The sequence below is a fragment of the Limanda limanda genome, chromosome 17 (genome assembly GCF_963576545.1).
Source record: "Limanda limanda chromosome 17, fLimLim1.1, whole genome shotgun sequence".
Taxonomy (NCBI): domain Eukaryota; kingdom Metazoa; phylum Chordata; class Actinopteri; order Pleuronectiformes; family Pleuronectidae; genus Limanda; species Limanda limanda.
In genome coordinates, this window is record NC_083652.1 from 21,954,202 (window position 1) to 21,970,297 (window position 16,096).

At 44.0% G+C, this 16,096-nt stretch overlaps 1 protein-coding gene across 1 annotated transcript; it reads right to left on the minus strand.

The window, feature by feature from the left end:
* Positions 1-6,121: 6,121 nt before the first annotated feature.
* LOC133023806 (trypsin-like) lies at positions 6,122-10,116 on the minus strand. Its single transcript, XM_061090875.1, has 6 exons — positions 10,062-10,116; positions 8,592-8,612; positions 8,166-8,328; positions 7,040-7,308; positions 6,699-6,838; positions 6,122-6,403 (listed from the first exon to the last, which is right to left on the minus strand). Exons 1-6 carry the CDS (start codon positions 10,114-10,116, stop codon positions 6,122-6,124), a joined length of 930 nt encoding a protein of 309 aa, XP_060946858.1.
* Between the last annotated feature and the right edge of the window lie 5,980 nt (positions 10,117-16,096).

Sequence of the window (16,096 nt, forward strand, 5' to 3'; positions counted from 1 at the left end):
CAAGAGTGACTTACATAATCTCTATAAAGCTGACAACACAGTACACCCACATTTTTGTTTACTGTTTTCTGACAGAGTTGAAGTATAAGCAGCACAACACTAATAATATACCACAATATACCTCACCAGCCTTTCATGTAGCTTAACTTAAGACCTACCTTTCATTTCAATATTACGATTTTAAATGAAACAAAACTAGTGAACTTGTCTAATTTGTAGAACAGTAAAACTGACTTTAAATTCTCTGCCTGCCTACTTGCCTGCCTGTCTGCCTGTCTGCCTGTCTGTCTGTCTGTCTGTCTGTCTGTCTGTCTGTCTGTCTGTCTGTCTGTCTGTCTGTCTGTCTGTCTGTCTGTCTGTCTGTCTGTCTGTCTGTCTGTCTGCCTGCCTGCCTGCCTGCCTGCCTGCCTGCCTGCCTGCCTGCCTGCCTGCCTGCCTGCCTGCCTGTCTGTCTGTCTGTCTGTCTGTCTGTCTGTCTGTCTGTCTGTCTGTCTGGGTTACTTTTCTCCTCCAGGGCAAAAGGGCTGGTGCTTGAGCACCACTAGGGGTCTATCTGTGCACGTGCCTGAGAGACAGTATATTATAGTGTTGATAATGCGTCAGTCTTACATTTGAAACATTCTTGTATCACCCCGGACCTTTGGTAATAAACAGTACAATATAGAACAGAACTTTGTAGAACAGTGAACTGAACTTCCATCAGAAAAGCTGTCATGTCGCTTTAGACAGTGAGGGGGTTGGCCACAAGGTGGGGCCCTCAGTGGTGGAAAAAAAAGGGAAAAAAGAGAGTTTGGTGACTGTGTCTGTTGCCCGTGGGCATCAGCCTATCTCTTAACTGAACATCATTATAATAAGATAATGGGGAAATTATGATTAAATGTCTCACTCATCCCTTGCTGTGACCCCCGGTTCCGCTCTGCGGTACTCCTTCAGCTTCTCCCGAATCTGCTTCTGGAACTGGTGCTTTCCTCCGCCGGGTCGGGCCTCCGCAGTCTCCCAGGGTAGAAGCTGAGCCAGCGTCTCCTCCGAGATGTCTTTGCTCTTGGTACTGCCGCCGGGGATCTCGACCACCGTGTATCCTCTCCTCCGCAGGTCTTCTGCTGCTTGTGCAGCACTGTTGTACGTTGCAGTGCCCGTTTAAAAAGTGGAGGCTGGAAACGCACGCCATTATCCCGTAGTATTTTCTTGATGGGTATATATTCCTTCCATTTTTTGCAGGTGGAAATCAAAGGCAGGAGGCGTCGTTCTCAAGTTAAAATTAAGCAGGTTTATTCAGAGGTCAGAGGTCAGGAAACTGCGGTGTCTAGCAAATGGACATGCATGGGCCCATGCATGGGCCTCCAGTCCTACGCAGTAGGCTGACAAAAAAAGGCGTTTTCACAAAGTGATTCTTGGATTGGGATTGCTCGAGACTAGACAGTCCTGCCTTCTTGGCGTTGGGTCGTCCTCCTGGCGTTGCGTGTTGATGATGATGAAGATCTCCATGCCACTGTTGTGGCCACCAGAGGTCAAAAGCATATTGCCTGAGTGTGTACTCATTACATGTGTGAAGTGAAACCAGAGGCCATAGTGTCCCGGCCTCAAAGCATTCTAAGACTGATAATTTCACAGGAGAGAGAACATCTCAGAATTTAATATAATGGAGTCTTTCATGAAAGCACTGTGAGAGAAAGCCTCCCCTCCGTCTAATCTGCTGTGTTTCAGACTCCTTGTTTGATACGGAGCATGAGAACTAGCTGGAGATGTGTTTGTGTACTGATGTGTGGTGAGAGAGAAGCCTGTATCAGAGTTTAAGCATGAATCATCTGAAGTTGAAAAGAAGAAGAATGTATGTGCGTTTACGCTCAAGGGACATTATGTGTATCTGACTACACGTTAAAGTGTGTGTATGTGTGTGAACAGTGGTGTATTATCAATACTTTTGTTCTGCACCTCCGTTGCATAATCATGGTCAAAATACACCTGTTTGTTTTGGACACGGAGCTCTTTTTTCCAGGCGGCGTGAAGGATCTTTTCTTTGACAGAGAACTGGAAAAATCGAATCACCATAAAGCGTGGCAGGGCACTCGGCGGCAGCTTCGGTGCCATGGCGCGGTGCGAGCGCTCAATCCCCAGTTCACGACCGAGTTCGCTCCCCAGCTCCGTCTTGATTAAGTTTTCAATAAAAGTCACTGCTGACGTGCCCTCTGCGTCCTCGGGGATGCCATAGATCCTGATATTGTTACGCCTGGAGCGCCCCTCCAGATCGGTCACTTTTTCCTGTAGCGCCCGCTGTTTAGTGAGCAGCTGGGTGAGAGTGTCTTTGACTCCGATGTCCCATCTTTCCATGACGAGCAAGTTTTCCTCCATCTGGCCTACGCGCTCCACTGCCCCTTTGGTTTGACCTGTCACGTCTTGTATTTTCCAGTTTACTTCTGATGCAAATTCATCCATTTGTTTTTTAATATCTTCCCTGAAGTATGTGCGGAAGTCTGAGAGGTCTTTCTTCAATTCGGCCTGAAGCGCTGCCATTCCCTTAGTCATAGCTTCACTCACCGCCGTGCTTTTTGAATCCAAAGTTTCTGTCTCTCTGCGGTCTCCATCTGGTTTTCGAGTTTCGCTGGCTTTGGCCTCCGTCTCGGATTCTCTTTCAAAGTTACCATGTAGTCCATATCCTCCTTTCTTGCCTTTGTCCCCATCCATCGTCGAAGCGAGATGTTATTTGTTTGTTTGTGTGTAGAATTAATGATAAAGATGATTGAATTTAAGGCTGATGCCCGGAGCTCAGTTACTATGCTACCATACCTGTAGCGCGCCACCGGAAGTCTTCAAGGTGTAGTCTTAAGGTGGGTTTTTAGTTGTCAGGTGTCAGTTGTGTAAACTTCTGTCCTCATGTCACTGGTGAGCTGGTTCCAGCGTTTAGGAGCCGGGACAGGAAACAGTCGTGATGGTGATGAGTGAGTGACAGCTGTCCCTCGCAGTGAGGGAGCAGCTGATTGGCCGAATCAGAGCGGAGTGAACAGGCTGGGGTGTGAGGTTTGTCCATGTCCTGGATGTGGACTGGACCTGATCCGTTCACAGCACGGTACCAAGTACTAATGTTTTGAAGAGGATGCAGCTACTGGGAACCAGTGAAGGGAGCGGAGGAGAGGGAGTGACCTCAGGTTAAAGTCCAGTGGAGCTGCTGGTTTCTGGATGAGCTGCAGAGGTCGGAGGGCAGCAGCAGGTCGACCTGCCAGGAGGGAGGTGCAGTAGTCCAGGCAGAACCTGGACCAGAACCTGGACCAGAACCTGCGGCGCCTTCTGAGTGAGAAGGGGGCGTATCCTCCTGATGTTGTGCAACATGAATCTAGAGGAACGTGTTGTTGCAGTAATGTTGACAGCGGGGGGGGAGTCGACTGTCGAGTGTCACACCCAGGTTCCTACCAGTCTGAGTGGGGGGGCAACCACAGAGTTTTCTACGGTAATAGTCAGGTTGTGGGTGGGAGGAGCCTTTCCCTGGAAGGAAAAGTAGTTCAGTCTTGTCGAGGTTAATTTTCAGGTGGTTTGCAGACAGAGAATCCTGCTGCTTCCTGTGATTCAGGGGAAGAGAGAGAATCAGTTGAGTGTCATCAGCGTAGCTGTGGTAGGAATGACAGAGAGAAGAGGACGGGACCCAGGACGGAACCTTGAGGGACCCCAGTAGTGAGATGACAAGGTTCAGACACAGGTCCTCTCTGAGACCTGCAGGTCCTGAGGGACACGTCTGCTCTCTACACACCTGACCACAAAATGTTGTCTCTCCAGGAAATTACAAATTAATTCCTAATCTATTTATCTGTTTGCTTATTGTGGTTCCTCTCTGGACCGAAAAACAACTGTTAGCAGCAGAGCTAGCGAGCTTCCAGCCGCATAGCCCGGGTTCCTGTCCGCAGAAGATCAACACGACGTCCGGGCCATTCCCGCCGAACTCCCCCTGAATGCAGAGCCCGCTGTGAAGGAGACTACCGGCGTCCGAGCCGGGAGACGAGCCGTGGACTCGCCGGTCACCGCTTCACCGTTCCTGGGTCACTAGCCTCAGCTAATTGGCTAGCTTAGTGGTGGTAGCTCGGGGCTAGCGGTGGAGCTGGCGCTTGAGCTAGCGGCGGAGCTAGCAGTGGAGCTAGCGGTGATGCTAGCGGCGGAGCTAGCGCTGGAGCTAGCGGCGGAGCTAGCAGTGGAGCTAGCGGTGGAGCTAGCGGCGGAGCTAGCGGTGGAGCTAGCGGCGGAGCTAGCGGTGGAGCTAGAGACGGAGCTAGCGGTGGGCTAGCGGCAAAAGATAGCGGCGGAGCTAGCGGCGGTGCGGGGTGTGGCTGCTGTTTGTCCGCGGAGCTTCTCCTCGGCTCCGGCTGTCCCGCTGCACCGACTCGTGTTCAACCTCTCCCCGGGACGCGAGTGACGATCTGCGGCTCCCCTCACGCTGCTGCCGCGGCGCCTCGCTCCGGTTTTGTTCTTGCTAAATACAAGATGGCTCAGACTGTGGGGCGGGACTAACTGCCCCGACCGGAAACTGCCGCTTCTGTATCCGGTGCGGGTCCCGCTTCAAAAATAAAAGATTATAAATAAATTGAACCAGATAAATATGATGATGAGGAACAAAGACTCAATCTCTTTTATTTAACCGAGACGTAAAACACGGATCCTCGCTACGACTGCGTTCAAACACTATCACTGAATTAATATTGTTTTTCACTTTCAGTGACTTGTTTTATTAAACCTGATCAAAAACACAAAGTTTGCATTCATTTCAGTATTTAAACCCTTTACAATTACACTTTTTAAAACGTAATTCCACCAATTTGTGTATTCAAACTCCCCAAAATGAATTATTTTTCATTTACGATATGATAATGAGATTATTTAAAAACTGTATATTAAGATATTAGACATGAATAAAACTCATGTCTAAAAGCAAAGAATAAAAACAGAACAAACCCACGTTTACTCTTTAGGAAGTTGAAAGAACATTAAGGGAGTTTGATGTAAACAGTTGTTTGAGTACTTGTTACTTGCGTTTCCATAAATACTGTGAAGTACTTATAGTGGGTACTTTCTGAGTAACCCTGTGTTAAGGTCCCTCCACAGAACAAGAATGAGCCTCCTTGATTAGGGATAAAAAAGCTTTTTTGCCGTGAGTTCTTCATGAGACTAATACTGTCAGACTTAGTACTTGTCTAAAATATTACCAAGTACTCAAACTGTGTATTTTTGGAGCAATCCTCTGTTCAAGTCCCGTCCACATGATCCGACCAGGCCTCAGAGGTCCTGGAAACTGAGTCTGAACTGCCAGGTTGTTGCTGGGCAGCATGAAATGTGAGCGTGGTTCAGAACTTGCAAATTGATCTGTTCAGTCCACTTTGTTCACAACAGTGAACAAAATTCTGTGATCAGGTTCAGTGAACAGATCTACTTGGTCAGGTTTAGGGAATCATGAATTCAGCATCAACTCCAAACGTTAAGAAACAAGAATCTTTATTTAACATTTCCAGTTTGATAGAACCCACACTGACTTCATCGGTTCATATAAAATCATATAAATTGGTGTATTTGTCGATAGTTGTGACGTACTTCATGTAAGCTTTGTTCAAAGGTAAATCACAGCTGTTCAGTGTAAACATAGTCTGAAGGTTAAAAGTTACAGTAATGAATAAAAAAGTAAAGTAAAAGGAGTCCAAAGTAAAGCTGCTTCTTTAAAGTCACAGTTTCAAGCTTAAAATTAACCTTCAGTGCAATTGTTTTATATTTAAGCGCATAAACACAGAAAATTCCAACATACAGAAATAAGACATCAATGTTTTTCAGGTAAAAGAATAAACGTCTGATCGAAGACTAGATGATAGCGTCCTGTACCAATATGATCATTACTAAAGTTATAGTTATAAAGTTAGGGTTATAAATAATTCTGCAGTGATTATAGACTTATGATCAGTTCAAGTTGTATTATTACTAATTACGATTTAACTTAATCATCAAATAGAAAAAAAACTTAATTAAATGTATGAATTTGAAAAGACTTTCCTATTGGTCTTTAATATTTGATTAACCTTGTTCAGATGGATGTTTTTATGGTTATTTGACACAATTCATAAATGTTCCTGACGAACATCTGGCATCATCACACATCCTAGGAGAGCACGAAGAGCGGGAGGAGAACAGGAAGGATGCACAGCAGCAGGGGGAGTGAGTGGGCGAAGGAGTGAGAGGAGGAGCTCGCTCCATCGCCGCTGAAGCTGACGAAGCCCGGCTGGTTGCTGGAGATGTGGCTCTTGATCCAGTTCTCGTACTCAGACACACGGGCGTAGACTCCTGGGAAGTTGGGCTCAGCACAGCCCCTTCCAAAACTCACCACTCCACCCAGGACCCACCTGGAGTCGTTCTTACTCACCAAGGGGCCGCCGGAATCCCCCTGGACAGGTCACACGAGACAGTTAGAGGTTCAGTGTGAAGAATCTAGTGACATCTATTGGCGAAGTGCCATGTTGCAGCTCAATATCCCTAAGGTTGAGTTTGTCCAGTCTGGGCTACTGTACAAAAGATGTAAATATAAACTATTTAAATATATAGTATATAAATATGAATGGCCCATTCTAAGAACACAACCATTCATACACTAATAAAAACAGAATTTCACCTAAATCTTACAGACTGAACATTGAAATACCAAACGTGTCCCTGGCCCTGCTGGTGTGCTGGAGACTCACCTGGCAGGAGTCCTTCCCCCCCTCGGCCAGACCTGCACAGATCATGTTGCTTGTGATTGAACCGTACGATTCCTGACAAGAAGTCTGGGACACGACGGGAACGGTCACTTCCTGCAGCCTCTGAGGGAACGGAAGGGAGTCTGACAGAGAGAAATTAAGTTAGTTTTGAGATGGTCAGAAGCGGTCAAAAGCAGGAATGTGATTCTGAAGTTTCCAAACCAGACCTCAGGGCTGCAACTTGAAATTCTCTGAATGTCCTTGACTTCAAGCATGATAATAACAATCATAATAATAATAATCATCATCATCATAATCACTATAATCACTATAATACTTACCACCACCACTGTTAATAGTTCCCCAGCCGGTGACCCAGCAGGTTGTCCCCGTTTGGAAATCACTGTCATTCGCTGCCAGGCACACGGGTCGGATGTAGTCGGTGAAACTCACGGTCGAGGAAAGTTTCAACAGAGATACGTCGTTGTTATTGGGTGGTGAATCATAATCTGGATGATTGATTATCTGGATCACGCTCCGGGACACATCGTTAAGGTTGATGCCGTTTAGAGAGTCCCGTCCGAGGGAAACCACCAAACCAGACGTGCTGGTGCTGAGAAGAACAACATGTGAGTGTTTGAGTCAGTAACAAGTCTCATGTGACATCAGCAGGAGTTTTGTTTAGTCAACACATTATTCAACCTAGAACTTTCTTTAAAGGAGACAGATGAAGCCTTTCAGTGGTTCTTTCCTCTCGTGTTTTAAAGTACTTTGTGGTTGTGAAGGTTCTGAGTCTGTGGTGAAGGGACTTTCTCTCCTGCACAGGAAACACTGCAGCTCCTGAAACAACTCGTCGTCCAATCAGCAGAGACGTGTATATAAAAAAACGTCTTATTAAAAAGACGGTCACACAGTGGATCGTAAAGTTCTCTACAGATGCTGCAGCTGCTGTCTCACATCAACTGAAGATGTAACAAGACCTGTTTGTATTTTATAATGAATTTATTAAAATACAATAAGATCGTAGTGATTTAATCCTATGTTATGGACATAGACAGAGACTATAACATCAAGTGTATTCTATTAAACACGTATTTAAACTCCTGACGTCTCATTAGAACAGAGTTTGATGCATCATCGTTAACGCGTAAATAATACTTTTGCTGAGTCTGAACTCAGCCCGGATTAAGATTAATACACGTGTTGGAAGCATTGACCAATCAGAGCAGGGCTTCATCAGGAGGGGGTCTTAAAGAGACAGGAGCTCAAACCAAGTGTTTGAGACAGAGGCTGAAAAGAGGAGCTGCAGCGATAGACAGTCTGAGGAAGTTGATCATGGAGCATTAAAACATTTTACAGTTATAACCCATTATATGATCAACCTGGAGATGACCATAATGTCTCCTTTACACTCACATCCACTTGGGAAAGGGCGGTTGCTGTGAATCTGTTTGTGTGGACAGGACTCACCTGGAGAAGCAATGAGCAGCAGTGAGGATCCACTGGTTGTTGATAAGGGAGCCTCCACAGAAGTGAAAGCCCCTACGCTGCAGACTGACCTGCCAGGGCCACGAGCCGGCAGGGGCGTCCTCCCCCCCCACGATCTTTGTGTTGAGCGGTGCGGTGCCACACACTGGAAGGAGAGGGTCAAAGGTCGAGTCACCCCTGCGTGTGTGATGTGTTCACTGTGTCTGTCAGTGTGATCCACCAACCGGACTGGTAGAAGCTCAATGAAAGGTCAGTGTGTACGTGTGTGTGCGTGTGTGTGTGTGTGTGTGTGCATGTGTGTGTGTGTGTGTGTGTGTGTTTGCGTGTGCGTGTGCGTGTGCGTGTGCGTGTGCGTGTGCGTGAATTCAGAAAAAAACTGATGATTCATTTTGTGAAAAGGAAACTCACCGTCTAACTGTGCGTTGTTTCCTGTGGGAGAAACAATAAGGAAATACTTTGTTAATTATTTATATCGAAACCGACTTCTACTTTGTGGCAGGGTGATTTTGAAATGTATTCAAACTCTGTGGTTGAATGAAAAGCACTGATCAGGTAAAGCAGGTTGTTCACGGTATGTCGCTGGGCGAGTTGGGAGCAGGTGAAACTTCCTCGAGGTGACAGGTGAGTTACAGGAATAAAAAGATAATGAGTAATGAATTATCTCCTGGAGAGACGTCATCGTCTCTTCAGCTGATAACATCAAGCCTCATTAATATGTACTAACTATGACAGTGTAAAGTAGTTTTCAAATATTAATAATAAAGTATAAATAAACTTCTATTTAAACAAAATACAAAATTAGCGTTCAATCTTTCATACTTCAGTCATTTATTTATTTATTGTTTTTAATATAGGCAAACTCCTCTGATCCTTTTCAAATGAGGGTAAAACTGGATCCTCTGTTGACTTTATCACTGAGCATTGAAGGAACCAGAAGCAGAAACAACTTCCTGTGTGAACAATCAACAGCGAGAGGCCAAACCGGGTCCACTGGATTTTCACCTGGAAATATTTTAACCCTGAATATTTGAACGTGATGTCATGGGTAAAAACCAGGATCTGCCTTGAATGTATTTTGCAAGTCATGTCACGGCTCTTTGTTTGTCATGTGATGTTGTTTAATCCGAACATTAAATTGAACCATTAGATTCAAACAAATCAGGTTGACATGAATGATAATATGATTCATTTAGTTCTCTCAAACATTTAGCTCTTAGTCTCTTTTAATCAAAGGTTAAACCATTGAACCTGTGACCTTTGAGGGTTTTCAGGTTGTCAGAGAGAACATGTTTGTCTGGAACCAGGTTCTGTGCTCATTGTTCTTCTGCTTGTTACTATGTTGATGAGAAAACATCTGACTACAGCTTTCTGTTGCTCAGTTTCAACACATCAACATTCCGCCAACGACCAAACTGACCACAGATCAAATCCCTGAGATCTGCTTCCTTCTCTCTGACCAGATGATTCTAGAGTCTAGTTGAGTTTAAAGTCCCTGCGTGAACTTCTGATAACGTCTGATAACTTTTCCTCTGTGTGGCTGAAGACCGAGGGGTCAGGGCCACAACCCTCTGCAACTCTTTACCTTCACCTCTCAAAACTTACTTTTACTTTTTCAAAACACATTTTACATACGTCTATTTTATTCGTTTCTTTTACCATCACTGATTTCATCCTAATTTCCTCTGTTTCACCATCAGTGGATGGGAAGTTGTGTATTTTATATAAAAGCTGAATTAAAGTAAGTTAAGTCTGATGTGAATTCATAAACCAGTTGTAAAGAGAATGAAGTGAACAGGTTCTATTCAGATTATTTTTACTTCGAACAAGTCAGATTATTGACAGTGATCCTCTACTGACAGAACATGTGACAGCACCCACCTGAGAGCAGGAAGACGAGCGGCAGCACAGCACAGATGAGCAGCTTCCCCTCCATGGTGTCAGACTGTGTGTGTGACACAGCAGCTGAGCAAGTTATGCTGCACCAGGAGGGTGTGACTCCTCCTGCCAGTCAAGATGGACTTCACTCATTCTCCACCCACATATACAACACCTCACATACCTCAGACAACATGCCCTTATACGTCTGCTCTTTATATACATGACCACCAACCTCTGTTCTTTACATAAATCACATTAAATTACATTTCCTGGAGCTGATGCTTTTATCCAAAGCGACTTACAATAAGTGCATCAACCATGAGGAACAAACCAGAACAACAAGAGTCAAGAAAGAACAATTTCTTCAAAAAAGCAAAACTACAAACTGCAATAGGTTTGTGACATTTAAGTGCTGCTAAATTGTTAGTTTAAACTTTTATTCAAGGTGTAGTCTTAAGGTGTGTTTTGAGTTTGAGGTGTCAGTTGTGTAAACTTCTGTCCTCATGTCACTGCTGAGCTGGTTCCACCGTTTAGGAGCCGGGACAGGAAACAGTCGTGATGGTGTTGAGTGACAGCTGTCCCTCGCAGTGAGGGAGCAGCTGATTGGCCGAATCAGAGCGGAGTGAACGGGCTGGGGTGTAACGTGTGACCATGTCCTGGATGTGGACTCGTCCTGATCTGTTCACAGCACGGTGCCAAGTACTAATTGAAACGGATAAGAGCAGCTACCGGTAACCAGTGAAGGGAGTGGAGGAGAGGGAGTGACCTCAGGTTAAAGTACAGTCGAGCTCCTGTTTTCCGGATGAGCTGCAGAGGTCGGAGGGCAGCAGCAGGTCGACCTGCCAGGAGGGGGGGGGGGCAGTAGTCTAGGTGTGAGATGATCAGGGCCTGGACCAGAACCTGCCCTGCCTTCTGAGTGAGAAGGGGGCGTATCCTCCTGATGTTGTGCAACATGAATCTAGAGGAACGTGTTGTTGCAGTAATGTTGGCAGTGGGGGGGGGGAGGGGGGGGGGAGTGTCACACCCAGTTTCCTACCAGTCTGAGTGGGGGGGCAACCACAGAGATTTGTACGGTAAGAGTCGGGTCGTGGGTGGGAGGAGCCTTTCCCTGGAAGGAAAAGTAGTTCAGTCTTGTCGAGGTTAATTTTCAGGTGGTTTGCAGACAGAGAATCCTGCTGCTTCCTGTGATTCAGGGGAAGAGAGAGAATCAGTTGAGTGTCATCAGCATAGCTGTGGTAGGAATAACAGAGAGAAGAGGACGGGACCCAGCACGGAACCTTGAGGGACCCCAGTAGTGAGAGGACGAGGTTCAGACCCAGATCCTCTCTGAGACACCCAGGTCCTGAGGGACACGTCTGCTCTCTACACACTTGACCACAAAATGTCGTCTCTCCAGGAAATCACTCATTAATTCCTTATCTATTTATCTGTTTGTTCCTGTAACTCAGCCGTCTTCTCGGAGGTCAACAGTAACTTAACCTGTTCCGACCTCACCCAGCGATAAGCCATGATGGAAAAACCTGCTGGTTTACTTTGTCCCCTGTTGGCTGGTTTATCAGACACAAGCAATGTAACTTTCAACACCTTCACACTATTTCCCCCTGAGCAGCTGCTGGTGTGATTCACTTCAGATGTGTGTGTGTACTAGTGTGTGGTGAGAGAGAAGCCTATATCAGAGTTTAAGCATGAATCATCTGAAGTTGAAAAGAAGAAGAATGTAGGTGCGTTTACGCTCAAAGGACATTATGTGTATCTGACTACACGTTAAAGTGTGTGTATGTATGTGAACAGTGGTGTATTATCAATAAATCCCCTCCCTGATAGGTGCGGACAACACGGGGAAGGCAAAGGGCAGAAAAGGGCAAGGCAGAAAAACAAACCCAACTAGACTACAAATAGTTTAAATCAAAAGGAAACCTATACTCAGTGTTAACACAAAATAAAACGTCAAACATAGCTGTGATTAAAAGAATCACAGCAAGCCATACAAAAATCTCAAAACAAACCTGACTGTAAACATTCGGAACAAACTGAACCCAAACAATGTCATACTGACTTTGCCCCAGAAGGGACAGTTCCTGGATTTCTGTGTGAGTTTAATGAATCTAAGGGAATAAGCCTTTAATATCAGAAAAGTTAATTATTAACACTAAGCAGCAACAGTTATTAAAATCATTTGTATGAAGGCCTAATATCTAATTAAAACTACTTCTATCTTAGAAGTAGTCGCCTACAGGCCAGGTGTTGGGCTTGCTTTGCACAAGCCAGGCGCAGGGCGTATTGTCGGTCGTGGTGGAGGAGGTGGAGTTAACACCGGATGGGAGTGAGTTGTGGAATTCATGAAGTCCAGGTCCCAGAGTTTGAAAGGTAGACAAACAGAAAAAATGATTAATTTACTGCGATGCATAATTGAGATTTAAAGTAGATTATATAAGTTTATAATTAAAAGAAACAAACAAAATAATCGTAACAAAACATACATACCCTCTTTTGGTATTCAACAATTTCATAAAACTTTTGAGGAGTGGTCGGCCAAATCAGTAGACATTAAAAATAAAAGGTTAAGCAAGTTGAATTTCAATAAGCAGCAAATATGACAGTGTTTGAGTATTTGTGTTCAAACCATTTTCCAAAATTCATTGACTGCTCCATAACACAAAAATTCAGAAGCTTTGACGTCAAACGTCAAACTGTCCTGTGATAAAACAGGAATCACATACAAATCAAATTCAAACGTTTCAGAGTTGACAGCTGAAACAATTCAAAACAATTTAAAGTTATTCTGCCACAATTTTCTTCATGATAAAATAAAAACAAAATAAGTAGAGCTTAACAACACCTTTCAAATTAAGAGCATTAGATGTTAAGATAACGTATAAAGCAAAACAAAAATAAAAACCTTCTTCCCTTAGTTTAAAAGTTAAAGGGTCCCAAATGAATTTTAAATATAATTATAGATATGTCATTCAAATAAGTGTGTAACCAGAGGGCCTTGTATTATGGTTTCTGCATTTCATTTAAGATGAAACAGGCTATGAGTTAAAGTGTATTTGACCTCTGATCTTTAACTGGATTTTTAATTTATTCGTCTTCCCAATGGTGAAACTATTTATTTTAGGACTCTCCAGAGTCTAACAAGAGTTACTTGGGGGTGAATCAAACTCCTAGTTTAAATTCCGACTGTAAATAGATTTAACATGTCTTGACTATTGAATTTTAAATGGATGATTTGAATGTGGAATAAAAGCCACTGCAGGTGAAACTGAAAAATCACTAATTCTAGGCAGCACAGAATTAAGTTTAAAGTTAAGTTTGAATTTATCATCCTAATATGATTGATTCGGCTCATATAAAACGCACATGATTCAGCTCTAAGAAAATAAAAGTCAATAAAACAGCATTTCAACAAACAAAGAGAAGAGCTCTATTTCCCCTTCTCATCAAACCTGAGCAGAGCGAAGCAGACCCAGCTCTAACTAGCTTCACTGGGCTCATTGCATCAGAGCACCAAGTTCTCCAGACTAAAAACAAAAAACATTGTTATCATCTTGTCACACAGCCACAGTTGCGGATGAAACTTTTGTAAGATGGCTCAAGAATCAAATAAAAACAGAGAAAGAAAAGAAAAAAAACAACAAAAAAAAACATTGCACATTAACTGTACTTAGAGATGGGCTTTAAAAGGACACCTTAATGTGATTTTGTATAATCACTCATCCTTGAAGTTTATATTATGAATCAAATTAATAACTTGTGAAGTATTAAACTGGTGTCTACTATTATCCCTGCTGTGTCAGGTAGAAAATAAAATAAGATCAAATGATTGGGTTTTATATAGAACTTTGGAGGCCACAACCATTCTCCTTTCCTCTAATGGATAAGATATATTTTGGAAATATCTGAAAGAACAAATTTGTGCCAAAAAGTGTAATTTTAACAATTCCCTCTGGAATTCATTACTTCTGAATGAAGCAATATTGAAAACAAACAAACAAACAAAGAAACAAACAAAGAAACAAACAACCAAGCTCTTTGTGATCTTAACGCCAGTTGTAAGCTGCTTCTGGCCTTCCCCAATAGCTTCCCCGACTCCCAAACATTCTTATCTCCCCCTTTTCATCCTCTGCTGTGTACGTCTTAATCTTTCTTTGGCAAGTCTTAAACACATTTACCCCTCCCACCCATACATACAACATATATCAGATGGCAAGCGCATATACCACCTCTAGTTTAGGAAAAAGTCGTTTTCCAGTCAGTTTGTCGCTCTGTCAGTTTTTTCTGTGTCTTCAGTCAGCCAAGTGACCTTGAGTCTTCTTATCTCCTCCTCTCTCTTCCACAGACACACACATCTTGGAGTTATCTCCCTTTACACAGACGCACAAACATTCACAGCCAAGCGTGCTCTCTGCCTTGTTTTTTTTAAAATTTCGGGCAGAGAGCGGACTCCCTCTTTTGAGATTCAAAGGGCCGCGCCCCAACGTTTTCTACCAGTCACTCAGTCCAACAGCCACACACTTCCATTCATACTAGTTACTTCATATCCTCTCTATATTATATAATCAATAGTAGTATAATAATTTTTATATAAGTAATTTCCTCTTTCAAATCCTTATTCGTAACAGCCTTCCGTTATTTGTGCCCAATTGAAACAATGGTGTGTCAGGTTTGTAAAGCTTCTGTTGCATTATTCAAATCAGTTCTTATTTCAGCCAATGAGCAGGAAGGTGAAGGTGCTAGGGTACAATGTGTCAGGTGGTGCCAAGGTGCGCCTGATTTACCTTTGACCTGGGCCGAGTGTGAAGTAACCTTCTTCACTTCGTACGGTCCAGTCCACCTGGGTTCTGGCCACTTTCTCTTGTGAACCTTGACTCTTACCCAGTCACCAACTTTTACCTTCGGTTCTGCAGCTTCCTCCGGATCAGTCGCCAGGGCCCTGGAGACCTGATTGGAGAGAGCTACAGTAAGAGCAGTTAAAACCTTCATATAACTCGACATTTCAATCTCAAAAACATCCACGGGTGGCACGTGACCTCCATCCCTGGGTGGACCTGGCATAACTCTGCCAGTCGACATTTATACCTTTTTCTTTGTCTGGTTCTACATTAGTAATCCAATTGTTAGGTCTTTCCATTTCCCTCTATCATCTTTTAAGATGTGGGAGACCTGATTCGGGTTAAATTCCTAGCTACTACCCACGCACGAACATGTGTACTCAGGCTTTGTTTTACAGTGTGCGTCTTCACGCCAACTCACCCATCAACCGCCGTCACGGAGCTATTTTCCGATGGGCGCCTGGATGAATTTTAACTCGGGTCTTTTTAAGTGGGAGACTTTTTCCTCAGCTACTACCTACACCAACTCATTAAGACCTATTTTACAGTGTAAGCTGCCGGCACTTCGTTATTAAAATATAGAAACACAATTTGCACAATACACAGCAGTTTCAGACCAATTAATTACTTTGTTAAATCTATCATATGCAACTTGTACTCACCCTCAGGACTTCTGATCAAAAATTTAGGTTTTCTCTATCACGACAATATGCAGATTTCAATTAAATGGGCTCTGCTTACCTCTTAGTATTACAGCGCTGCTTTGATCAGTTTCCCAAGGAGAGACAAGTCACTTCAGGACGGTTCTTTCCCGTCCAAGAGACGGCCTCCTCCCCGACTTGTTGCTCTCCACTCCGCTCTTTCAATCGTCTGAAACCATTCTCTACTGCTACCAATTTGTTGCGGGTGGAAATCAAAGGCAGGAGGCGTCGTTCTCAAGCTTTTATATCGATACTGGGCATGACAGAGGTTCTTGGATTGGTCAAAACTAGATGGAAGCTGCTGCATATACGCGGGGCAGTGCCTCGTTGGTCGGCGCACAGGGCAGTCCCGCCCTCCTGGCGTCACTGGGCAGGGCCGGGTCTAGACAGGCATGTATGAGGGGGCAGCCACAAATCTTGAGGGGGCATTGTGCTTTATTATATTATTATTATTATAAATTGGGATTTAGTTTGAGGGGGCACAACATTTATTTGAGGGGGC

Bases quoted from the DNA above. Each gene is read 5' to 3' on its own strand.
- LOC133023806 (XM_061090875.1), bottom strand. From the start codon at position 10,116: ATGGAGGGGAAGCTGCTCATCTGTGCTGTGCTGCCGCTCGTCTTCCTG. The intron at 8,613-10,061 runs GTGGGTGCTGTC...TTTCTCCCACAG, and splicing joins GCTCGTCTTCCTGCTCTCAG to GAAACAACGCACAGTTAGAC. The intron at 6,839-7,039 runs GTGGTAAGTATT...TCTCTCTGTCAG, and splicing joins GGGAACTATTAACAGTGGTG to ACTCCCTTCCGTTCCCTCAG.